At 41.3% G+C, this 26,696-nt stretch overlaps 1 protein-coding gene across 2 annotated transcripts in view; it reads right to left on the reverse strand.

Annotated features, from left to right (window-relative positions):
- Positions 1 to 25,906, reverse strand: part of adamtsl4 (ADAMTS-like 4) — a 47,927-nt gene extending 22,021 nt beyond the window's left edge. The window contains exons 1-5 of one of the 2 annotated variants that reach the window (XM_008432736.3): positions 25,501 to 25,906; positions 22,671 to 22,737; positions 18,203 to 18,774; positions 15,668 to 16,334; positions 496 to 598 (exon numbers count right to left, since the gene is read on the reverse strand). In XM_008432736.3, coding sequence (XP_008430958.1) covers positions 496 to 598; positions 15,668 to 16,334; positions 18,203 to 18,774; positions 22,671 to 22,737; positions 25,501 to 25,523 — 1,432 coding nt within the window. In that variant the 5' untranslated portion in view covers positions 25,524 to 25,906. Of the gene's footprint in view, positions 1 to 495; positions 599 to 15,667; positions 16,335 to 18,202; positions 18,775 to 22,670; positions 22,738 to 24,859; positions 25,131 to 25,500 lie in introns of those variants that run through there. The other variant, XM_081597163.1, reaches the window with a different exon arrangement.
- Positions 25,907 to 26,696: the final 790 nt, after the last annotated feature.

Here is a 26,696-nt window from a genome sequence, read left to right on the forward strand (position 1 = left end):
AAACCAAGCAACTTCTGAAGTTGCCCCAATTTTGCTTCCACTAGTCGTGTGACACACGCATCTCATCACTGCTCTTGTGCTCTTTATCTCACGCTGCAGGAATCTGTGTCCTCCGTCAGAGCAGGGAGGAGACGTTTGGCAGGAGACGCGGGCAGAGACGGAGAGATGTTGGACAAACAAAAGGAAAAAGAAAAGAAGCAAAGCATTTTGTGCAAAAAACAGAAGTAGATTGAGCTCCAATCATTTGCTTTTCTTGTCTACTCCCTTTGCCGCCGATGCTGCGTGGAGAAGTGGGGGATGCCGGAGGGGCTGGGCATGAGAGGACGCCTTCCAACTCACATTCATTACATTCATTAGAGAGAAATTTGAACCCGCTCAAGCTTACATTTTACTCTCTCCCTTGTGGTGCCAGTTAATTCTCCCTATAAACCTCTTACCGAATTAAAGCAAGGAAACGCTTTAACAACTGTGCGAGTGTGTTAACTCGGCGCTCACCTTCAGTGAAAGGCTCCCAGTTGTAGAGGCGACCCATGAACTCCTGGTTGTTAAAGGCCGTGCACTGCTCTGCTCTGGAGTCCAACGCACCTCCTCCGCACACCTGGAGGGTCAAGACACAAAGACAGAGAGGAGGGGGAAGTCAAATAATTTAGAGCCACACACTGAACCAGTATGCGTAGCTTACCAAAGAAAAAGGCCGTTTCTCTACTGGTCTCCAGAGAAGTCGTGGTGGAGCGGATCGAGTGGCAAAGGAAAAAACATCTAATAATGAAACTGGAGAATTAACTGGAGGCCCTGGAGGTAGGCACAAACACGCCATGATTTTACACACATGCAGCCTCTGCATGCTGCTTTGGCCAGCAGCGAGCGCATTCGCAACATATGGAAGTGATAGATTTTCTTGGAACGGCTGCTCCCATAAATCTGCTGGAAGCGAATGACTGTGTGAGCGCGCGCAGAGGCGTGTGCGCGAGTGTGCATGAGGAACCAGCGCTCGTTCAAGAAGTCCTCGTGGAGCCGTGGACTTTCAGGATACCTGCTCATAAACAACAGCTGAAAAATTAGGCTGACATGAATCCTGCCAGGCTGTAATTCCTCGTTTCCACTTAGCGGTACGGCATAGGCTGGTGCGGTTCCATATGCTACTTTGCCGGTTTCCTTTGTAAAAGCGACCCATACTGCACCGTTCCTGTAGGTCCACACGACAACAGTAAGGTATGGCTACAGTGGCGCCACTGGTGCAACACAACCCAGTCAGTTGATTGGGGAATAGAAAAACATCACTGTTTGCCACAAGAACAAGACATGGTGCATCACGTTTGTCGTTGCACCAAGATGACGCCATGATGGTAATTTGGGTTTAACCCCGTCTGCCCAGTGAGACACTGAATACACTAGAGCTTTAAAAAAAAAAAAAATCAAACCACACAAGGTAGCTTAGAACATTTATCATAAACAATTGCCGTAAATTTTTCTTCAAAGCAGAAAAGGCGGGGCAATAAATCAATAATCTGATAGACACGTAATCAATTTAAATAGAAAGTACATCCGAAACAAAGTTCAATCATTTCAAGCTCTCAAGGCCAGCAAAGAAAGGCTAGTGGCATTGACTATCTCTCTCGCTCACTGGCTACCTAGCAACGACTTGCAGAGTGACTTGTGGTTACCTAGTAACAGCCTGTTGAGTATCTTGTGCAGCAGTTTCACCACTGGGCCTCATAACTACTTAAAATAATAAAAAATCGGGGCAGAGCGAACTGAAAAGATTTGCACAACAACTTCAGAGGAAACTGCGGATAAAATAGGAAAGTCACGTCACCAGTTTGGTAGTATTTCAGATATTTAAAACAAAAAATGATCAAAACTGATATTTATCAACTGATATTTATCAAAACTGATAAATATCGATATATGAAATGCTTATCAATCAATCAATCAATCAATCAATCAATCAATCAATCAATCAATCAATCAATCAATCAATCAATCAATCAATCAATCAATCAATCAATCAATCAATCAATCAAATTTTATTTGTATAGAACATTTCAGCAGCAAGGCATTTCAAAGTGCTTTACATAATTAAAATAAAAACAGCATGTGACATTGAATAAACAGTGAGAAAGAGAAAGAGATAAAAAAGATAAAAACATTAAAACCTGCACCCCTTTTAAGACTTTAGTTAAACGTTGTTTAACTGGGACGTTTTCCGGGGGGCTTTACATCATTAAAACGGAAACAGTGAGAAAGAGAAATAAAAAGAAATTAAAAAGTAAAGATAAAAACATTAAAGAGATTTTTTAAAAAAGAAGAAAAAAAAAGATTAAAAAGGTAAAAACATAAAAACATCAAAGACATAAAAACCGGGACTCTAACCCTAATTTAGCCATAAGCAACTCTAAACAGGTGGGTTTTAAGTTGAGATTTAAAGGCACCCAGTGTTTAAGCTGTTTTACAGTTTTCTGGAAGTTTGTTCCAGATCTGTGGTGCATAGAAGCTGAATGCTGCTTCTCCTCGTTTGGTTCTGGTTCTGGAGATGCAGAGCAGACCAGAACCAGAAGACCTGAGGGGTCTAGACGGTTGGTACAGCAATAACAGATCTTTAATGTATTGTGGTGCTAAGCCGTTCAGTGATTTATAAACTAACAACAATATTTTAAAGTCTATTCTCTGAGCTACAGGGAGCCAGTGTAGGGACTTTAAAACTGGTGTTATGTGCTCTATCTTCCTGGTTTTAGTAAGAACGCGAGCAGCAGCATTCTGGATCAGCTGCAGCTGTTTGATTGATTTGTTAGTCAGACCTGTGAAGACGCTGTTGCAGTAATCAATGCGACTAAAGATAAACGCATGGATGAGTTTCTCTAGATCGTGCTGAGACATAAGTCCTCTAATTCTGGAGATGTTCTTCAGGTGATAGAAGGCCGAGTTTGTGACTGTCTTAATGTGGCTCTGAAGGTTCAGGTCAGAGTCCATCACTACTCCCAGGTTTCGGGCCTGATCGCTGGTTTTTAGTTGTAATAACTGAAGCTGTGCATTGATTCTGGTTCGCTTATCTTTAGGTCCAAAGATAATAACTTCAGTTTTGTTTCTGTTCAGCTGGAGAAAGTTTTGGCTCATCCACACATTGATCTGTTCTAAGCATCTATTCAGTGATTGGATGGGTTCAGAGTCACCTGGTGACATTGTGATGTAGAGCTGTGTATCATCCGCATAATTGTGGTAGCTAATCCTATGTCCTGTTATAACCTGAGCCAGTGGGAGCATATAAATATTGAAGAGAAGGGGTCCTAGGATTGAACCTTGGGGTACCCCACATGTGACCTTTGACCTCTCTGATGAGAAGTTTCCGATTGAACAAAACAAAGAAATCCCTGTTTTTTATGTAAGATTCAAACCAGTGTAGCACTGGACCGGAGAGTCCGACCCAACTCTCCAGTTGATTCAGTAAAATGTCGTGGTCAACAGTGTCAAAAGCTGCACTGAGGTCCAACAGAACCAGCACTGTGGTTCTCCCACAGTCTGTGTTTTCTTACTTTGATGTGGTATTAAGTGAAAAGTTTGAATATTTCACCACTGAAGACACATTCAGGTAGTACCGTGGGAAGCCAAGACCGTTGGCTTCAACACAGACACACACGCATTGCCATACCGCACACAAACATCTCAGATTTCTTTGCACCTCTAATCTCTGTCAACTATGAAATCTTCTTGTGTTTAACCCCTCTCCGTCTTTGATTTGTTCCCTTTTTTTCTCGTCCCCCCCCCACCTCTTGACTCACACAGCTGTCGCAAACAGCTGTAAATTTCTAAGCTATCCGTTGTGCAGGGACAAGAGAAAGAGAATTATTGAGTCTCTACATACATGATCATTCACAGACGAAGCGGGTCCACAGTTCCCATGTGAACCAGCTACAAAGTGTAGCCAAAAAAACTCTTGTGGGTAAAACACTAGAATGTGTACTCGCTGACACTCGGCGCGCTGGATTCATCCCTCCCACAGGAGTGTTTGTCTGGAGGAATATACTGTGTGTGGCTAATGTGTCTCATACCGTCAGCTGTGAAATGAACTCCTGAAACTTTACATAGAAAGTTCTGCGAAAACCTAATTCTGCAGAAATAAACTGATTTCTGTGCAGAAGATGTGTTACAGCTCAGTTAACAAAGCGAGTCTGACTAAAGCCAGAAGTGACCTGGTTCCTTCAGGGTCAGCGCACGTACGTGACCTGATGTATCAAAGAATCGTGTAAATCTGCCATGGTGCAAGCGGTAAATGTGGTTTGCGATGCTCGTAAATATTTCTGCAGGACATAAACACGCAGAGACACATTCAATGCTGGATGGCGTCTCATGGCAAGTTTGAGTGCTCGCAGCAGCAAACACAATAAAGAAACAAAAACCTTAAACAGGCGTGCAGCTGTGCAATGCTGCGGCGTGTTGAAAACCCCAAAAACAGCCTCCACAATAGGCACAGAATCAATGTAAAAGAAAAGAAGGAATGCAAGAAGACTTAAGTGTGTGCAGTCATGCAGATGATGACAGAAGCGCAATAGTTTGAATAGACACCCCCCTCCCACCCCGAGAGAGTTTAGGGTGTGCAAAAACATCAGGAGGCTAATGGAGAGTATGGAGAGACGAAGGAGGGAGAGTAAAAACAGACTCACTTCAGTGTCATGGTACTGCAGGAGAATCTGTGTTATTGCAAAGACATGTATGCGGGGAGTAAAGGGCGAGGGGGGTCTTTATTTATGCTAAGGAGAGCATGAACAGACAGAGAGGAGTGGGGTGCAGGGTAAAGGTACTTACTGAGGCAGATAGCGGGGCCCCTCAAGGCGAGCAACGCTTCCACAAAGCAAACGCTTCGGTTCACAGTGTTAAAGAAAGTGATCTGGATTTATAGCTACACCGAACAATGTCCTCTGAGCACTTCAGAAAGAGTTATTGAAGCTTGTCAAAGTAAGAGTATGACGCAAATGCTCCAGAAATGTTGTACTTTTTTTTTTATATTAGGTAAACTTATCTTTAAAAATAAATCTTAACCTGCGAACAGAAATCCATTAAAAAAAAAAACAACGAAAAATCGTATATTCCACTGCAGGAATTTCGTATTGAATACCTTTCTTCAGGGTTTGGTCCCACATCCCTTATCCATAAACTGTTTCCAAAATAAAACCAATTCAAAGTCTTTCTTTTTTCGTAACCTGAGTTGATCACATCAAGGCTATGAAGACTGTGACCACTTTTGTTTTGGTTTACAATAATCCTCATGATCTGCTGATTGTGCTTTTCCTTCATAATCCTATTTTATCTGAGAAATTTGGAGGTGTTTGCATTTGTCTCTAGCTTGGGGAGCTCAACGCATATCTGTGTGCACAAGCAGCTTGAACATGGCCCTACACGAATGATTGCTAATTTTAGTTGCTCGGCGACCAACATCACCGTCAGGTGTTGCAAGACGTTATTTGGAGCACCGTCTTTCTGTTTCAAACTGTTTGAGGACCAATGTGTGTGGGTGTACACAAACATCCCATAATAAATGATATACTACTGCTGCTAGTCCTGGCTGCACTCTGAACCTAGATATGAAACATCACAACGCACCACAAACATTTTGGGGATGCTCAGAAAACAGTGATTCTTCCTGCATATTGGTGAGCAAAGTACCTTTTTAATTTACCCAGGAACGCCTCTCTAAGATATCACTGAAACCACAAGCTGGTTATATTTATTTTTACATTGTGGTGTGGTTTTGTGGAAGGGACCCAAGCAAAAATGTAAGTCTAATCAACATGGCAAAAGCATAAAATCTTACTAAGAATTTTTGTCCACTTTCTAGTGCAAATACAACTCTTAAGAGACCACTTAAAATGAACAGTTTCTCTGATTTTACTTTTTATAGGTGTATGTTTGAGTAAAATGAACATTGTTCTTTTATTTTATGAACTACTGACAACATGTCTCTGAAATTCCAAGCAAAAGTTTTGTAATTATTAGCAGAAAATGAGAAATGGTCAAAATAAGGTAAAAGATGCAGTGCTTTCAGGCATCAAATAATGCATTTAGAAACAACAATGTTAATGTTTTAACTCAGGAAGAGTTCAGATATCAATATTTGGTGGAATAACCAGGAGGTTTTCAGTGCAGTGGGCTCTTCATTTTTTCCAGAGCTGCATTAGTATTTTTGAAATAAGACAAAACTGAACAGATATTTGTCCTACTCACTGACAAATTATTAGACTTATAACTAGTACTTTTTCATCAATATTAAGGAATTATTGACTTAAAACAAGCTATTACATCTAGCTGAAAAGCTACTTTTAAGTCAGTACATTTGAAATAAGGCAGACCTAAGATATTTACAGTAGAAACTAAACCATAAAACTTGGTAAGATTTTGTGTTTTTGCAAAAGACAGTGAACAAAATGAGATTGAGTTTGTATCAGGCACATATAATTGCCTTTAATGGCGCCAGCAAGTGCAACCAGAGCATCTTGCTTTTCAATATCCGAGGCAAGAAAAATGATTTGGAAGACCTACTTTTATTTTTCCCCTCAACTATCCACAACATGCAGAAGAGGGAGGCTGCACCTCCTCCACATCTGTCCCAGTTGGAGTTTATGTCAAGATAAATCTCAGATAATAACAGCTCAGACACAACGTTTAACTGTAGCGACTCTCCAGCAGACTTAAGTTGGAAATATTGGGTTTGATTGGGGTAAAGCTTTATAAGAACCCTCTGAGTTTATTGCCAAATAAACTTAAAGATCACAAATTGAGCCTTAGCAGAACGCAAACAAATAAAATTATGAGAAGCAGGAAGTTTCAACTTACTCAGACAAAGATTGTTTCCCATTTTAAGTTAGACAAATACTATAAAAGGCCAAGAAGACAGTTTGATGAATGTTTTCTGGTAAAATTAGACAAATATAAACCACTAGAAATCAGCTGCTCAGTTGGGAAGCAGGGAGAAGCCTATATTCCAGCAGACAGGGGCCGTATTTCATAGCCTCAGAGCAGAATAGATCAAAAGTAACAAGAGATGAGGTAAAAAGTGTAAAACTGTCTGTTTCTGTGGCGACCGAAGGTGAATGAATGAACGTGTAGGGCAACGGAGAGCAGGTGAAAGGAAAGTGAAAGCAGCTGGTGATGGAGTGAATGTTAAAGATGGATTTTACTGACAGGGAGTCTGCAATGTACACCAGCCTGTGAAGCAGAGGGGGTGGGGATAACTGGCCTAGGGTGCACAAATATATCCCCACATGCAGCACACATATAAACACAAAGGCTCCTGACGGCACACAGCACTCCGACGTGAAATGCAAACACCAAGTAAAAAGAAAAACAGACAGCAGTGTGACGGATTTTGAAGGAAAGCAGGGACACGCTGCTGTGACCCTGCTTGGTTCTTCACAAACCGAAACCGTCCACATCTGGTTACATCACCTCGGCACCACATACAGGTTAAGGCTGGCTGATCATTCCTCAAGGATTTCTGCAGACAAAACAACTGACTGCATGTCCCTGGAGTCATAAATCATCAGGCGACAGCACTAATCTCTGCCTGCAAGCACAAAAATCCAGGATATTTTAATACAAATTCGGTTTTTAACATTCTGTCTGGCTAATCTTGAACCGGCGGCCCGGTGTCTGTAATCTGCAGAGGAACCACCCAGCCTTCAGCCTCGACCCGACTTCTTGAGAAGATAAACGACACATCGATCAACGACGTAAACAATCAGAAGAGGAAGGAAGTGGAAGGAAATGTCGCTGTTGTTCACAGGAGATGAAAAAAGACTAGAACTTTTTAAATGCTGAAGAAAGTCTGTGAAAATGCAATAAAATTACATATTAAATGTGTATAAATATTTTCCTGCTTAATGCAAAAATGTTGGATCAGCATGCTGATTTTAATCACCAATAAAAGTCCTACATTTGGTCCCGTCGCTACTTAGGCCACATTTTTCTCTATGGCCAACCAAAGCTTTGGAATAATTTAGTTTTCCTGCGTTAGATGTTGATTTTCCATTTACTTGTGCCTGTTGATGCATATTCAACACCCAATTAATTTATCTTATTTGCATAAATGTTAAGCTCACTTATATGCCTTATATGTGCTATGTTGAAATCAGTCAATCTCTACTTAATTTAGTTTGTCACTGCAAAAACCACAAAGAGCTTGCAGTTGACCAAAGAGCTATCCAGAATATACGATCAACTCCATAATTTATGAAACAAAACCCCAACAAATTATACATCAGGGAGATAAAATCGTGATTTTAATCCCAGAATTTTCTTCCTGGTCCAGATGTTAAACCCAGGGAAGCTCAGAGAAGCAACATGGGGAGACAGATCAGGAGCTCCACCCCGGCTGACAAATTAAGCAGAGATAAATCACACTGTCTCCCGCTGGAGTATTTTTACATCAGTCAAGAGAAAATCAACAAGATTAATCTCCCCTTGCACTTGTTTCCATTCGTTGAGATTCAAAGATAACTGATGTTTACAGTTGTGAAAGTTGTAGCAATCTTATCTTTCTGAATGAACAACAAGCAAAAACCATAAACATTTCTTTAATCTTATAGGCTCTCCAGTCTCTGTCACTGAATAGGTTTTATCTGTTTAACTGTGCTTAATTTATTTCAGGTGGGACATACAAAAACATATAATTTGGAGCTAATTGGGTTAACTTTCTTGTTGCACTGGGTCTTAAATGGTGAAATATAGCAGAAAGTCTTTAAAACAGGTGAGAGGTGACACAAACCAGGCAGAAACAGATGACAAGACACGTGAAAGAAATATTTGTGGGAAACTGAAGCGCACAGGAGCTCATATAAACGGACCGAACAAGCTGCACCTGGTTTTCTCAGAGAAGCGCCTCTACCTCTGCTTGTTAAACCACTAAAGCAAATAAAGCAGCAATAAGTTTGAAATCAGTGCGTGCGGTTTGAGTCTAACACATCTGCTTGTCACCTGATGAAAACAACATTATGGTTGGTTATGAGGAGTGTGCCTGGTAGTCCTAATCATACATTTCCTGTGTGTAATGACAGACTGCGATCAGGCGCGATCACCTGACTCTCACTGAGGAGGCCTGAAGACACGCAAAGTGTGTCTCCCGGCTTGGTTACAACACAAACTCTGCAGGTCTCGACTGAGACGGTGAGATCAGAAATCCTGTCTGCTTTAAAGTCAAAAGAGAGACAAGCAAAGGTGCAGTCCAAGAGCTGTGTTTCCCGTAAACCTAGAGCTTTATTTTGCAATTTTAAGATTAGGGATCCAGATCCAGACCCAAATTACACCAAATTTTCCCTGATTTATGCTCGTTTGTGTAATCCTATCCCCAAGACAGGCAGAAGATACGAACAGTGTGCCTCCTCTGAGGCTCCCAGCCCTTGGCACAGAAACCGATCAGCATGAAATTGGTTTCTGTGTTATGATCCGACCTAAACAGCGCCTACAGTTTTCCTTTTTGGACGTTTAGAGCCAAAACAGCCTCCACAAATCAAAGGGGAGGATTCGAAATGAAGCAAAAGTAGATTAGTAGATGAGTTAAACAGGAAGTCATTAGTTATTGTTGGTTAATGTTTTCAGTCTACTTCTAATCGCTATTTGGTTGCAGCTTTCTGAATGTGAAGGTTTGGGGGGGAAAGTTAGGAAGACAACGCAGCAGAGTCTGTGCACTGAATTTTATTTCGGAGTACCAGTGTAAATAAGGCAAAATAAGTTTAAATTCAACACATTTTTCTGATTTTTATTTGGTGAAACAACAAGAAAAAAAGTATTTTTCTTTCACTTCACAATTCTTCACTATTTGTTGTTGGTTTATCAAAGAAAATCTACAAAAATCAATTATATTTGTGGTTGTAGCAAGACAAGGTGAAAAAGTTAAAGGCGTGTGAATACTTCAGCGCAAATTATGCAATCATAACTGCCATTATGCACTTCTTAGTTTTAAAATATTAGCATTTCTTCTAAAACTGAGAATCAATTTGATTTCAATCTCATTTATCAGGATTTTTTTTTAAATAATCCAATTTAGTTAAAACAGTTACTTTGTTGCTTTCCAGTGCACAACGATGTGTTATGAATCCAACAGAACCTCTTCCTTGACAGCTGAGCATGCTCACCTTCCCCTTATTAAAACCTCGTTTTCCTCCAGGCGGTGTCATGTCGAGTTCAGCTCAAGCCAAGATGACGGCGAGAGAACATTCATTTAACGAGATCGGAGGTTTACCCCCTACAGCCTCCACCACTCTGTGCATGTCTCCGAAGGCCCACAAATCCCTCACTACTTGTGTATTTTTTGCCCCTATTCATGCATGCGGCGCCTCTGCTGTTTCTCCTCTACTCAAAATACATGTTTATGGGAAAATTACAGTATAATTTAGCAAGTTGATGCACATTTCCTAAATTGATGCAGAAAAAATCTTGTGATTTTGCCATATAACAGAGATTTTGGAGCCTCCTTGAATCATTTGAAGGTGGTTTAACTTGAAAACGAAAGTCCACCTGCTGCCTTGGAAATGCAGTTTAAGTCAACAAGAAAATTGTTTTGGCTTTAACTCAAAAATTAAAGTTCATGAAGTTGATTTAACAACAAGAGACGAGTTGTTACTCATTAATCTTGTACTGTGAGTTTTAATGTAATGCTACAATTTAATAATTATTTCATATGCAAGAAAAAACGGCACTTCTACCTCATTTTCACTCACATTATCAAGTTAAAATAACTACCTATTTTTATAAGTATACTTTAGAATTACTTAAATTACTGCTTCAAATTGCATGAACTAAATTTCTGATCTGATAATGAATATTATTAAACATCACAATAAACTCTGCTCCAAAACATTTAGTGTGAACAGGACATTGTCCTCCATCTTTGTAAGTTTATTTTTCACAAACTCATGCATTTAGGTTCAAAATCTAAAACTCGCTAAATTTATTTGAGTTAAAGAGTAGAAGATAGTAGAGACAACTAAATGTGACTCAAATGTTTTACAGTGTTGGACTTAAGACCTCCACATCTCAAGACTCAGGAAAAATATTTTGTGGGCCCAAAGAGGATTTTTAAAATTACTGATCAGATTTACTTCGTTTTCTGTTCTTCAGCTGATAGAAGCCTGACTTTGTAATCATCTTTATGTGTGTGTGGAGGTTCAAGTCCGAGTCCGTCACTGCACCCAGCCAGGTCGCTCGTTTCTAGGCGTAGAAGCTAAAGATGTGTGCTGACTTTTTTGGTCCAAAAACAATAACTTCAGTTTTGTTTCTTGGCTGTCTGTCAGTTCTCTTACTGTGAATCACTGGTAATGTTGTGTCATTTCCATTTGCTTTGACATCCACTTTGAGTGGATAAATCTGCCATTCTCTGCAGCAGTTTCTCATAGTCCTCTGTGAAGACAAGAGGCATCTTGTGCTGGTTTAGCTAATAGGTCAGAAAATATAGTAAGAATCCCACAGTCCTGAAATCATTACATTTGAAGCAAACCAGCTGTGAGAACAAAGTGGATAAAGATGACTTCTAAAGCTGGGTATGTAAAATAACCTTTCAAAAGGCAAAACTGAGACGAGAGGCCAGGAGAAGGTGATTCGTCCTGATAAGGCACCATTTATTTTTCTGCTTGAAATCTGTTCAAACACTGCAGTTCCTTGTCTTTCTTAAAATGAGGTGAAGATGAAGAAGTGAGCCCAGTAAACCTTCAGGATGTCTTTGTAGTGCAGGTTAAAGTTACACGTTTGCCCCTGATGGTATCCGTCTTATTAGGTCATCCTGAACGCAACGTTTGCTCGATCATGCAGAGGCATTTACTGTTACTGACTCTGAGTAAATATTTACTCTGGGGAGGATGAGGAGGAGCTCGTATAGTCACCAACACACAGTGTGAAAGGCTCCAGAAGGGAAAGGCTACAAGCTGCTGTCTCCACTTTTAAATATGCCAGACAGAATCTTCTCAAGTTCCACCTTTTTCTTCCTCCGACACGATAACTTCTTCTCTAGTTACGCTCTTCACACACGTCTTTTCATCAAAACAAACTCGTCGTCCCACTCTCTCTGATTCCACCACCAACCGTCCTTAATGTAACTTATGAAATCCCCACCAAATACTTTTTCTTCGCCCAGGCGCACACTCCCAAGGACTCATACCGACCAGCCCCCAGCTCCATTTCTTCATCCCTTCATCCATTCTGCAACAGATCCAGGGCAGCTTTTCTAAAAACAGAGCTCTCTTTCACTGCAGCCTAACTTTACCACTTCCTCTACCACCCTGCGCTCAGACTCATTCAAACACACACACATGTTCACCTTTTGCCCTTCTCATTTCCTCTGTCCCTCTCTTAGTTCCCCAACGCAACAGTACAAAAAACACACCAACACACAATCATACTTGTGATGGGCCTCAGGCACGCCATGTTATGACAAACACACCTAACAGATAAAGGGATGTGTCACTTTCGGTCTAGCTCACCCCCTAAATTACTCACACATACACACAGACATTGAACACGTACAAGCCCGGGCGAAGTCCTGCAATCAGCACTTAAAACCTATTTGACAGAGATAAAAACTCAAGAGCTGTGCTGCAGGGGTAGATGGAGCTAACGCAGAGGCTAATGTAGGGTAAATATGTAACCCAATGAGTCAGGATCGGCCGTCACAGGACCGCTATTAGCCCTGCTGGCACACACAGGGGGACGCACTCTGCCAAGACACTAAATCTGCCTTAAAGTGGGGGCAAGCAAGACGACCAGGGCAGGACACAGAGAGAAAGACCAAACGAACAAGAGCAGGGTTAAATGACGAGAAGAGCGGATGCCAAATAATCTTCGCAGGGAAAAGCGAAGAGCTCTGAAGTGCCAAGCTGGCTCCCACTTCAAGTATCTACTTCCACTTGATGAGGGAAAGCTGCAGATATGGTGCGTGAGAGAGAAATTGTGAAAGTGTGTCGGTGTGTTTAAAAATCAATGTTATCTCCTCTCCTTGCGCTCTCACTTAAAGCAGATCTGCAGCCAGTGGAAAAAATAACTCACTCACATGTCGCTCTGGGTATTTTTGTCCCTCTGATATGGACCCTGTGACTCTTTCTGGTAGGATACCTGCACATCTATAATGCAGAAGATTAGTCTTTATTACACTTTATTTAGAGTGACAACCTTCAAAAATCCAAAACCAGCCCTGTTAAGTAGACTTTAATCTGGGGCTGTAGCTAATTATTATTTTAATAATTGATTAATTGCATTTAAAAAATGGCCCATTCTGTAGATTTTCATTTTCATTTTTGAGTCTGTATATGCTAGTCAACAATTAGTCAATTAATAAATAAGTTTATGATTATTTCAATAATCGATTCATCACAATTAATCTGATTGATCACTTCAGCCCTATTTTAATCGTTCGTTCGCGCAGACAATTCTGTCCGATGGTGGAGATGTGAATAAATCTGATGTGGACCAGAAACTGTGTCCACCTACAAACCTACTATACCGCAAAGCATTCTGGATAAATAAAGCCAAAACGAACATACGAGTCTAGCGCCCTGTCTAGCGCCAACGGGAGAAATTTGTCGTGGTCTTTTGCCAGGGACATCCTAGAACCTGACAAATCTGACGCAACTACATTTTTGTTTACATTTTGTTAAGAAGGAAGTCAGTGTTTTCTTCTGGGGTTTATGTGTTGTTTTCCTCAGTGGTTGTTGGTGCAGCGCCACCACAGGCAAGGAGGTGAACAGTTTTTTTCAGCCACTTTGGAAAGAGAACCAGCTGAAAAGGAAAGTTTGGTCAATTAAAACATCTTTAGTCTCACTATCTGCATTTTGTGTCTTTAATGGAGGATAACTCATGAAACTTAAAAGGGAACCGTTTGTTTTAAACAGCTTTGAAACTCTGATGAAAGGAACTGATATCACTCAACACAATCTACATGGTACGGACAGATGGATGGATGGATGGACTTCCACTCCAGTAACACATGTAGCACAAAACAGGAGCTGTAGAACGAGTTTGGTCTGTTTTTACAGGCTGCATTATTAGATTATAACACCTCATATATTCCCATCTACTCAGTTGGAAACAGATGGTTCCAACATCAATTTGGACAATTTCACACACAAAGAAATTAGTTAAAAGACCAAAAGACAGAAATCTGCTTCCAATTTTGAGAGAGACTGTTAAAGGAAAAACAAAAATCACCGTCGGATGGAGATTCATAAAATGTGAATAAACAACTTACTGCATTTTATGAAATAGAAAGAGTGAGAAATGTTGGAAAGTTGATTTGTTCTCTGTTATACAGAGTAATCAGCAGAAAACCAGCAGCCAGCTTTCAAATCAGTGCAGTAAACAAAGAAAGTGCCTCTGAAATACAGCTAAGAGAACATGCGGTACTAAAATGAATCCACTCAGTTATTTTGTTTTACATGTAAAATGTCCTTGTTGTGATGTCTGAGGAATGACTGTTCCTCATAACTTACTGTTTCCTTTTTCTCTATGGGTTGATTGTCTTTGAAATCCCACTTGTTCCATCTGTAAACAATCAGTACTGAACCTGTGCCACAGCTTTTTGGGGGCCCTAAAAAATGTCAAACAGAGAGGATATATTTCTTCTCTTCCTGGCTCAGGTCCTAAATGGGTTGTTTAGTGTGAACCAAAGACACATTTTTCCACTCTCTGGACAATAAAAGTCTCAACGTATTCTATATTATACTCCATCTTGGTGGTCTTTTCTAACGCGAGGCAGCTGCCCAGAAACAATCAAACAGTTTCAAGCAGAAATATGAAATGACACAAAGATAACTAGACATTGAACATATTTATCTCCTACATTGTGGACAACGCTGCCATTTGTACAAACTACATACAAAATACGGTTAAGAAATGGTAACAAAGACAACAAACTGTATGAAAATCTGTGAAAATCCTCCAGGTTAATAAAGTTCAGTTCCATGCACAACAGAGAAATTGGATCATTATAAGTGACTCAGTGTTTTGTACTCATAATCCAGACTGAGGCTACTGTCTTGTGTCCTCACATTTCTTGGCACAGCGGGGTTTCTCACATGAATGACACCCTGTGCGAACCTTTCCTTCTGTCTGCCTCCCCAACCAAGTAAAATACCAACTTGTACAGACTCTGGTTCTACTGGAGGGTTCTTCCTGTTAAAGAGGAGGTTTTTTCTCTCCACTGTCGCTGCATGCATGCTCAGTATGAGGGATTGCCGTAAAGTCAACAACACAACGCAAGCAATTGTCGCTACACGTTTCGATGCAGTTTGCTGGGTTTCCTTAAGTAGAAATGTTTTAATTTACTTTGAATAATTAATTGAGCGTTCTGTACATTTTGATAAGAAGAATCAGTAGCAATTATTTTGAATTGGTACTATATAAATAAAGTGAATTGAATGTAAGTTATATTCTGTTATCTGGCTCTTTGGGCCCCCTTTCTGATGCCCATGCCGCCCTGGGCAACTGCCTGCAGAGCTCAAATCAAAAACTGCAACTGAGTAAAGAAAATATTTTTAAAAATTATCTTTTTTATTGCAACACTGGTATTAAAATGTTTGAAAAAGCCCATAATTTAGCTTGAGAACATTTATTTAATAAAGGAAAAAAAATACAGTGAATAGAAAATCACAGAAGCGTTTCTTTTCTTAAGCTGTAAGGAATCAGGGAGTCCTACCTGTGAGAAGCACCTGCGGTACTCCTTCTCCGGCCCCGAGCACCTGAGCAGCCGAGGAGCGTCGCCTCCTCCGTGCCTGCCGGCCTCTGCTCCCAGGTGGGAAGACGTGTGCGGGTGCTGTAAGGGGAAGACGCTGCCGGTGGGTGGGGTTTGGGGCCCGAAGCCCAGGTGGGGTTCCCTCTCCATGTGAGCCAGGTTAGGGCGGTGGAGAGGAGAGGTGAAAAGGGGAGAGCTGCCCGGAGAGCGAGGGTGAGACTGAGGAGGAGGAGGAGCGGTGACGGAGTTCCAGTCAAAACGCTGGCGGTTAATGAGGACCGGGGAGGACGAGGAGCGCGAGACGGAGTGTTGGGGTGGGACTCTGTTCCTCCTGTGCTCAGAGTGGGACGTCCGGCCCGCGTATTGGCGTGGTCTTCCTGTTGGAATGGGTTCCTCCTCAGGAGCTTCGCTGATCTTCTGCTCTCCATTCTCCTCCTCTGCTGCCTCTGCCTCTCTGTCTGTCTCCCTCCCAGCCTGCTCCTCTGCCTGGGTGTCGTCGCTAGTGACGGTCAGCCCAGCGGCTTCGTCGGTGCCGTTAGCAGTGTGCCGAGCTTGGCGGTTGGTTCGATGCAGGGGCAAGGAGAAGGGAACCTTTCCGTACCCAAACTGACCCGGACGGACGCTGGAAGCCCTGCAAGACAAATTTAAAAAGGAAGAAATTATGAAGTCAAAGTCAGAGAGAAATCAATTAGATGGGATGAGATGAATATAAACAACATGCAACCAATGGGATGTAGTGAGAAGGCAGAGCGATGCAGCGCCTGTGTAAATTATAAAAACCAGATATAATGATGTAATTACGGTGCAGATACCAGAGGCAGACATGGGCACAACTCCAGCCTGCATTACAAAAACCTCCACTGCGAAAACAATCGAAACCTCAGTGTATCCCCAACAACATGCTGCACCCTGGGAAATTAATCCCACAGATCACTTCGATCTTGCATTTTGTGATGAGATACAAATCTTCTCTTTGTCTGGGAACAATGCGGCGGCTACTGTTTGTCCCAAACAAACCACTGTTGCTACAGCCAGCTACGCAAAACTCACTTCCTTTTTGTGCAAGTGTCTTTTCCCATGAATCTCTGAAGAAAACAGAAAATTTCCTCTAAACCAGTGGAACGATTATTGCTGCAAGTTTCAGGGTAAGTATAGAAAATGTCTATTTCAGAGTATTTTATGAATATACATATATAGATTGCTAATTTACAGACTAAATGTTTAACCACCACTGATTTCAACTAATAGTTTTTTTCAGTAATTTAGTAAAAAAAAAAATAAATAAAAGGACATGCTAATATATTTCAAACATATTTTTCAATTACTTTTAATAATTCTGGCTTACAGTGAATGAAAATTGTTCAACTTCTCCAACCACACTTTTTCCTTCCACTCAACTTTCCATTAATATCTATGAATACAGAAATCTTAACAACTTCTAACCATAAAAATGAAAATGAACAGAAACACACACTTGAAATGCATAATCTTTTGTGTAAGAATGTGTTTCATTCTGATAACTTAAGTAAACCTTCTGATTATATTAACATGTATTCTCTATCCTTTCCTAAAGCTGACTAATCACAACATAAGCTGCAGTATTTGTTAATAATAAGCTAGGAAAGTGAAAAGAAAGTGATCTAAAGAACTCTTTTATGTCTAAAATATTCAAAGGTCAAAGTTAAGAGGTTAAACAAACAAAAAATCATCAGCTGCTGGACTGGAAAAGAGTTAAAAATGTAGCCCAAAGCCCAAACCTTTTAAAAAAAACTTTAGAAAACCTCAAGTAATTTTGATCAAAGCCACTTTCAAAGATTACAAAAAAGTCTAATTGGAAACAAAATAAAAAATCAAGTCCTCCATATTTTTTCAGCATTGAAAAGCTACCAAATAAAAAACAAGTTACCACGTAACACCCCAAACTGTCCTTCAAAATGATTTCCTGCTCATCAACAGTGAACTGCTGATTTTCAAGAGGATGGAGCTGCTTTATAGTTTTACGTTAATGACTGAAACACAGGGTTGCATGGTTAGTATTGATGCGGGTTGTGGGTTTAAATCACAAAGTTTGGATGTTTGGGTTTTCTCTGGCTTCTACAGTTCAAAATCATGACTGTCAGGCTAATCGGTTGACCTACATTGATTCAAAATTGCTCTAAGCTCTACTTTAATTTTGTTACTAAACACCTGATCTTAAAAAGTCCTGACATGAGACTTGAGAAACAAAGCCTCGTTTTTCTTGTGTTTGTCACAGAAAACAAGCATAAAAGGTCTTTCAGCTGCTGAAATCTCATTCGGCAAAACCGTCAAAGGTTCCAGAGTTCATTTGCTTCAGGGCGTTCTTTTCACCCTTTGACCTTATTTCTGCTTACAGGCATCACACTAATCAGTAATGGTGAGTTAGGTCACAAGTGGTGGAAAAAAGAAAAGAAGGAAAAACAAAAGAGAATCACAGCTTTCAGGAATGTTGGATTATTTCAAATCTCCGGTCTCACTCACCTCCTCGAAGGCGAACCTTCCCGACTGGTGGGGATGGAGCGCCTATTCCCGCCTCCGCCGGCCCTTGCTGCTCCCGGATTGGTCGGCCTCCTGAAGGCGCGTGCGGGCTGCTGGTTGTACCGCTGTGAGTTCATGTGATAGGGGGGTCGATAAGCAGACTCTTGACCAGAGGGGGACACTTCAGGATGATAAAAGGGCGGCGACTGATTGCTTTGAACGGGAGGCCCTTCTCCTCCTGTGTTTCTATATAGCGGCAATCCGGGGTTATGACTCCTGGAGACTGATGGGGAGTGATAAGACGGGTGTTGCCCTGGGTAACGAGAGGGATAGTAAGGGTTTCCAGGTGATATAGCAGGTCCTCTGACACTCCCGGGATAATAACCCGCCCAGTTTGGTGGAGCGAAGGAGAGAGGAGCGGTCTGCGGACGTGGAGGAGGGGGTAAGCACTTCCTGGTCCGGTGGGACACACCCACTCCGCAGGTTTGAGAGCATTCTGACCACTCCCCCCACACAGACCACACGCCGTCAACTGGCTCCGCCTCAAAAACCTGCCTGGACCGTCGACCTGCCCCCTGAGAGACGAAAACACAACGAAACATCAAATTTTGATGAATGTCTTACATCTTAAAACCAGTTAAATCTGCTCGACCTTTCAGTCATGTAGCACATCTACTGAATCTCGTCACTTTATGATGAATTCAGAAAGCAATGCTGTGCAGAAATATTTAATAGTCCCCACAAGTCTGAACCAGACGTGATCCGTGCCATTTTAGTAGGCAAGTTGATGCGCGTCGCATAGCGGCTTCCAGACCAACAAAACGAAAATATGTGGACACTCTTGACCAATGTGAAAGATACATGAACAAAATCGCTGCTGCCGGGATAGACTCGGAAAAATATGCCAAACAAGCCGCCTCCAATCTCCTACTACCATAAAGTTAACTGCCTAGTGAACAGAGGAGCTTTACTGTCTGAAATCTATTGACTCATGCATTCGGTGTTTAAATGGCTTTGTAAAAGATGTACAAACATTTTGTGTGAACAACAAGGTTCTGGTAACTGGCAGAGTAAGTAACATACACTGAACGTCCATCTTAGCTTGCAGATAAAAGCTACATTAGTTAAGCCAATTTTGCGAGTTCGGCAGGAAGTACTTCAGTAAATATCACTGATATTTATCTTAGTACTACACAGAAATTTGTAAACTACTCAAAAATTGTAATCCAGTAGTAGTTGTACTGTCAATTGTTTATAGCTTAGCAACGAGGCAAGAGCTAGTTCTAAGCTTGTAACTCTGTTGTTGTCATAACAACTCCATAGCAACTGCCTGCCAAGACGGCTGTCAATTACAAAGTTCACAAAAGTGTGATGTCAAGATAAGTATTTGAACTTATTCACGTCTTCTTATGGTGCAACTTAAACATAAAAGGAACTTAAAAAGAAGGTTCAACATATTTTACCAGGATTTTTTTAAGCAAAAAGCCTAAATAAAATGTCAAATGACTGCAAAAGGTAAAATAATGCATTTATTTTTTTATTGTTCATCGAAAATCTGAAGAGTGTGGTATGAATTTATATTCAAATATTACACATAAAACCTTTTTTGTAGTTCAAACCCGTTACTCATACATTAATTTAACCACATTTTTGTTTTTTCAGCAATGTTCTTAATTGTTTAATTTTGCTTTTTGTTGGTTTTTCCATTGGTTCATCAACCCTTGTTAATTGTGCTCAATGAGTAAATTTAATTTGAGGTTTTTCACATGTAGTACAACAACAACAACAACAACACGACTAAAGAAACAATTTAAAACCAGCTGCTCTTTTTAAAAAGGTTATAAAACAGAGTATCGGTAGAGGTTAGAATTACATAGGAGAAAACCTCATTTTCAAAGTGCCTTGCTTTTCAGCAGACGGCAGCCTTAAATTCAACCTTAAAAAGTACTAAAAATGAAAGTACTTTGGCACTATTTAAGAGGAAATAATCCACAATCCCTAAAAGCAGATGCAAAAAAAACCCTCTTCAAAGTTTACCGATGATCCACAGTCCCAAGATTTTCCTCCCTCTGAGTCCAAACTGTAAATCCTGAACTCTTCATCACTTGGGCTTAAAAGCGTCTCAGCCACCTGCCAGCAGCAGTTTAAGAGCCGTCGGATAAATCCACAGCAGTTTGTGTTCACTAAAGTCACCCACAGCAGGACCAGCAGCACCACGGCCGACCCGGAGCTGTGTTTGTGTACATGTAAGTGTGAGTGCCTGTATGTGCGAGCCAGCTGGTGGCTTTCATGTGCTCCTCTGTGGCTGTAGATAAATGTTTCTCCTCTCATTTCATAACCGAGCTGCTGGCCCTGGTTGGCAGCGAGGCAAACACGTGAGCCGAACAAAAGTTGCCATTGAGCAGCAGGCACCAAGACGTAAATCTGCGCCCCGCTTCTCCCCGCCTTTTATTTACAAGTGCTTAAACGTGAACGTGTATGCGGGTGGAAACATGCAGGTAAACATGCGGCGCTTAAACGTTTGCGGGCGGGTGAGTGGGGGACAGGTGTAAGGGCCAAAAATTTCCTTCCCACCACATTAATAAGAGTTTCTGTCGCCCGTCTGAGGTGGAAACGGTGGGAGGCTGGGAGAAAAGCAAGGAGAAAGGGTGATGGAGGTGGGCTTGCTGTGTGCTGCTCTGCCGTTAATGAGTGCCATCAAACACACAGCTGCCACATAACTGGAAGTATTAATGAGCCGCGAGCAGTGACCCCTGCAGCAGCCACCGCTGACCCCTGGAGCTACTGGTTGAACTCCTGCCTCACTGTACAGGCAGACCTGATGGACTCTGGTGCATTAAAAACCTGCCGACTTTCTTCTTCTCGGTTGAGAAAATGTAATTTTAACTTTACAGATGCGGCTGCAGGTGTGCAGGGATCTGGTGGAGGGAGACTAAGCAAAGTTGAAACTAGAAATATGTGCAGATATTGGTGAAAAACCTTTAAAGTGACCTTAAATGGGATAAGTAAGCTAAAAAAAATTTATTCTGTCTATCCAATGTGTACAAACGCTGCTTTAATATGAGGAAATTTAATTCAATTTGTTTCAGTTCAGCTGATTTATGCACCATCGATTACGAGGAAGCAAACGGCAACTCTTTAAATTAATATTTTCATTTACTCAGCTTGTCACAAAGAAAAACTAAATAAAACAACTAAAATATATACGTTACAAAAGTGTTAAAACTTTTTGAACTTTCACAATATCTGTTATATTACAACCACAAACTTTATCATGACAGACCGAAACAACGTTGTATGATTATGAAGTAGACAAAAAATGAGATTTGGTTTTTACATTTTCTTTCCAAATAAAAATCTAAAAAAGTGTGGCATTGACTTTTATTTTGATACACATACATGAAAAGCAGCACAACTAATGGTCGGAGCAACTAAAGAGTCTAGAGCACTGCTCAATCCATTAACAAATCATCTAATCCACATGGATCAGTCTTGTTTGCAGTAAATTTATGGAAGAAGGCGCTCTGTTCAAATGAAACCAAAACTGAAACTTTTGTTTCTCCTTCCAGCGGGACAACACCCTTGGATGTACGGGCAGACAGAGATACGCTTCGGTTTAGACCAAAGCGTATTTATGGTCCAGTCAAAGTAAAGACCCAGCTCTAATTTGGCAAGACTTGAAAATCACTGGTGCTCTCCGTCCAGTCAGCTTGAGATGTTTTCCAAAGAAGAAAGAACAACGTTTTTAGGCTCTGGTGAAGGCCTATTGACCTTATTTGCAAATCAACACAACACTTTTAATTGCAGAGAAAAAGACACAATGTGCCTGTTTCTTTTCACTCTCAATTATGCACGGCTTTCTGCTTTCTGCACATAAAAAAATTCCAATAAAAAATGCTTTGGATTGTGGATTTAAAGTAACAGAAACATTGAAGGGGTAAAAATTATTTTGTGAAGCACTGAAAGTGCTACTTAGATTTTCAAATGATTATTATTATGAAGGAATAAAGCTGGGTATGGAGAAGGAAGTCATTTATGCATAATAAACTTACGAATGAACAGGATGGTCACTTCGACTCAAAACAAGGCAGGCTGGAGTTTGCATGCTCCCCAAATCCAGTTACAATCATGTTTTACAGTTTCCATTGCTTCCCTAACAGCTCAAATTACTTTAAATGTTCATTTTACCTTGAAACTCTCTCTGTGTGTCACAATATCCTCCTAAAGTCACCATAACCTATAAAGACGTGCATTTAAAGGCGCTAGATTACTGCAAATGAAACCTTTTTGGTTACATTTTTTAATATTATACTCTTGTTTTCTCAGTGTTTTTGGAATTATACTTTAAGCCCACTGGAAAAGTCTGAACCTGTCCTTTGACTCCTGACCCTTTTTCACCCCACTGTTGTGACAAAGCTTTTTTTTTTTCTTCTTCTTTTTGCTGACCCGACTGGATGATCTAATGACTCACCTTCCTCTTGGCAGAACTGATGGTCAGTGAGGCCGTGACCACCACAAAGCCCCACAGCACGCAGAGCCTGGGGGAGAAAGAGAGGGTGAGAGGCGAGGCAGACATGCACAGGATTTAAAACAACAGCAGGCTGAATAAGGACCTTCATGAGGCCCAGAGTCGTTCCATGACATAAACGTGAAATCACGGTGAAGCCCACAGAAGCTTTCTTTATTCCCCCCTCAGCACGTTTGTGTAGATTGAACGCCCTATCGCATGTTCCAGTGACCTGTGTTTACTGTGGAAACCAATTATGCCACTTTGTTTCCCTCTCCAGGTGGCGAGCGGGCTGGGAGAGAGGTGGACAAGAGTTTCTTTTTCCCCCTCTGGAAGATCACGGGCAAACATCCCGACATCAATCTGGGAAATCCAAGGAGGCGTTAACAAACAAACGGAGTTTAAACAGCAAGCAAGTTTTTCTTTGGAATGCCTCTCCCACGGACTGCACACACCCTGAGGATGTGGTTGAACAAACACACACGCACACATACACACACACTCTCAGCAACCACACTCATAGCTCAGTGGTGCAATCAGTCTGTAAAATTCATCTTGAGCAGTAAGGTTTTTAATCTTTCTGGAGGGTTACAGCGCCTTGCAAAAGTATCCTCATCCCTTGTGACAGATCAGCATGAAGTAGATCGTATTAGTGACATGGAAGAAACTCAAACAAGCTTCCCTGTTCCTGCCGAAGGAAAGCACACTCCGCACCATGATGCCACCATCACCATGCTTCACCATGTAAACACAAGAGTTTGCATTTAGGTTCAAAAGGTTCGTGGCAAATTGCAAATTGGACTTGTGATTGCTGCGGCCTAAAATTACAGATTTTGCAGCATTTATAAACATGTGGTTTATAAATGTTTCTGGTTTATTTTTGCAATAAGATGGTATTGCAAAACATTTTTTACATAGCTGCACAGAAACGCCCTGAAATGAGGATTTAAACAGTTAATATCTAAAGTGCAAATAACACTTTTAAATACCTCCTTGAAATAGCACCCATAATATAAATAAAGGAGATGAGGAGACGTCAAAGCGCAGAAGAAAAACACACAAATTGTGCAGAATATCTCAAAACGGCTTTTGCAAATCAACAAAAATGTGAAACAGGAAGCTGAATTAAGGCAACTGGTCAAGATTTAACTGGGCTGCAGTGATTAGTCAGAAAAGAAAGAAATACAGAAAATGTTACAACGTTTCGTCAAATTTGCAGAAAAGCTGCGATGACTGGTGAAAACTGGAAGTCCGTGCAAAACTTGTGAATGATGAGGGGAAAATTGCATTTATAGTTGTGATCACATAACTTTCTGGAGGGACTGATCATTGCTTTACTAACAGACTCTCCCACCTGAGCTGTGGATCTCTGCAGCTCCTCCAGGACGGAGTTGCGGATCTCTACTTCTCTGATTAATTCTCTCCTTACCAGCCCGTCAGTTTAGGTGGAAGGCCATGTCTGGGTATGTTTACACTTGAATGTTATGCTTCTAATTTTTGCATCATTAGACACAGACATCATTTGAGCAAGTCTTGCCCCAGATTCTCAATTAGATTTATGTCTGGGCTTTGACTGGGCCACTCTACTACTTGAATAATGTTCTAAGCATTCCCATTGCAGCTTTACGTTGCCCCAGTCTACAGTCTTTTTCAGCCTCTCACAGGTTTTACTCCGTCCAGGATTTATAGCTCCATTTGTAACTCAGCCACCCTTACCTGCTGAAGAAAAACATCTTCACAGTATGATACTGCCACCACCTTGTCTCACAATGGGAATTTTGATTACATCAGCTGTTCAAAGCTCGGAATATTGTTTCTTAAACAAACCCTGATTTCTCTATAACTTTACCAGCGATGCCTCTGCAGAGCTGCTACATTTCTACTGGAGTTATGAATACTTTTGCAAGGCACTGCAACTTCATATGGGCTCAAATATCAGGGTATGAGTGACAAAAACAGCTTTACGGCTTTTAATTTTGCTATAAAAGTAGGATAATTTCACATACATGCACTTGTTTCAGTTAGAAGGCAACCTATAATGATTTAACAAGCTCCAAAACATCGAGACAAGTGCAGTGCAGGCAGAGGAACTGGACGGTAGTCAGAAACTGAACCCCAAACAACTGGGTTTAGATAGACTCTGCAGCGCTCACCAAGCGAGGGAGAGCCGAACCATGGCCGCAATCAGCAGTCCGCAAGCCACATGTAGGCAAAGTAATCGGTCCTTTCTTCCCACTGTGGTGCACCGCCGCGGTCTCTGGAAACTTCCCCACACCACACAATTACCCCCGGAAAAAAAAAACTCACACAGAGGTCCCGCACTGAGCCCGGCAGCCACACAACAGAGCCGCTCAGGCCGAAGTAACGACCCCCTACCGGGCTCCACGTTTCCCCGCACGGCCGCTACAGTGGCACATTGTAGAATAAACCCCGAGCAGAGAGAGAGACAGAGAGAGAGAGAGAGAGAGAGAGAGAGAGAGAGAGAGAGAGAGAGAGAGAGAGAGAGAGAGAGAGAGAGAGAGAGAGAGAGAGAGATTTACATCACGGGGAAACCTCAGGAAATAAAAAATCCGCCCTGAGGAGAAACAGGGAGCTCCTGCCTGAAAAGTACGCGCCTGTGGGTAAAGACCAACGCGACTCTGCGCCCTGTGCGCAACACGTAGACGTCGTGCGTAAAACCAAAAGCCAGAATATAAAAGTTTTGAAAACACCTTCACCGCGATCAGCTTTAAAGGATGCAAACATGTGTCGGAGAGAGCAGCAGCAGCAGCAGCTGGAGAAGTCCAAGTTTTACCTGAACAGGGAACCGAACTGCATACTCCAGCGGTCTCTCTTCTGACCCACAGGTTACGACTGGGTGTCCAGATTAAAGGTCCGGTTCGGTCCTGGAGGACATGTGATGAAGTTCCAGTCAGGGTTTCTTCTGCTCTCAGACTTTCTGTCCCCTTCCCTCTGTCACAGTCACTCCCCGTGATTTCTACCGAGTGGGAAGGGTTGAGCTCTCTCTCTCTCTCTCTCTCTCTCTCTCTCTCTCTCTCTCTCTCTCTCTCTCTCTCTCTCTCTCTCTATTTCTCTGTCTCTCTTTCTTTCTGTGCTGATCCAGTTCAATCTACAACTTTTTGCGGATCCTTATTATAAAACTGACGCTTGGACAGATTACACAACTCTCCCTGCACTCTCTCTCCCACTTCCACACACTCACTCAAACTGCGTCTTGACAGAGTGACCACGCAACGCCTTGCAAAAGTATTCATACCTCTTGGACTTAGGGGTGGGCGATATGGATTTTAAAGGTTAAGTTTTATCACGATAATTTGTGGTACTATCGTTATGACGATACACATGATAACTTTTTTTTATTTTTATTTAGTAACTGTATTACTGTGTGTTGCAGCAATCATAGTCCTACAAACACAAATGCCTTTCCGTTTGTAATGTGTTTCTTTCGGACACCAGTCAAGTGAAGAAGTGTGATTTGTATCCCTTAACTAGAGAGGTTAACAGTAATTTCAAATTTATTGGTATTCATTGATGCTTTTATTGAATGAAGAAAATAGTGAGAAAATAGTAAAACTATCAAACTTTTGACAAAAAGGACAGTTTAATTGGAATCCCATCTATTTTTTTTCTTTTTTGTTTTACAAATAGAAATCTGAAAAGTGCAGAGTGCATTGGCATTCAGCTCCCTTTAATATGATACATCTAAATAAAATTAGTAAGTGGAGTATTGTGAAAGCCTGAGAGTTTTGTTAGAAAACAGTAGCGAACAAAAAGCGTCATGAAGGTGAAGGGTAAAGTTGTGGAAAAGTTTAAAGTAGTGTTACATTATGGAGCTCGGTTCAATTCAGCATCTAAAAATGTGAAAAGTTTGTCACAGCTGCAAAACTACCAAAATACAGGCATGGACCCAAACTTCAAAGTTGGGAAATGAGAGAATAAGTCAAAGAAGCAGACAGACCTGTTGTCAAGGTGACAGGGGAATCTGTCACC

Source organism: Poecilia reticulata, chromosome 16, assembly GCF_904066995.2.
Source record: "Poecilia reticulata chromosome 16, P_reticulata-male-v2, whole genome shotgun sequence".
NCBI classification, from domain to species: Eukaryota; Metazoa; Chordata; class Actinopteri; order Cyprinodontiformes; family Poeciliidae; genus Poecilia; species Poecilia reticulata.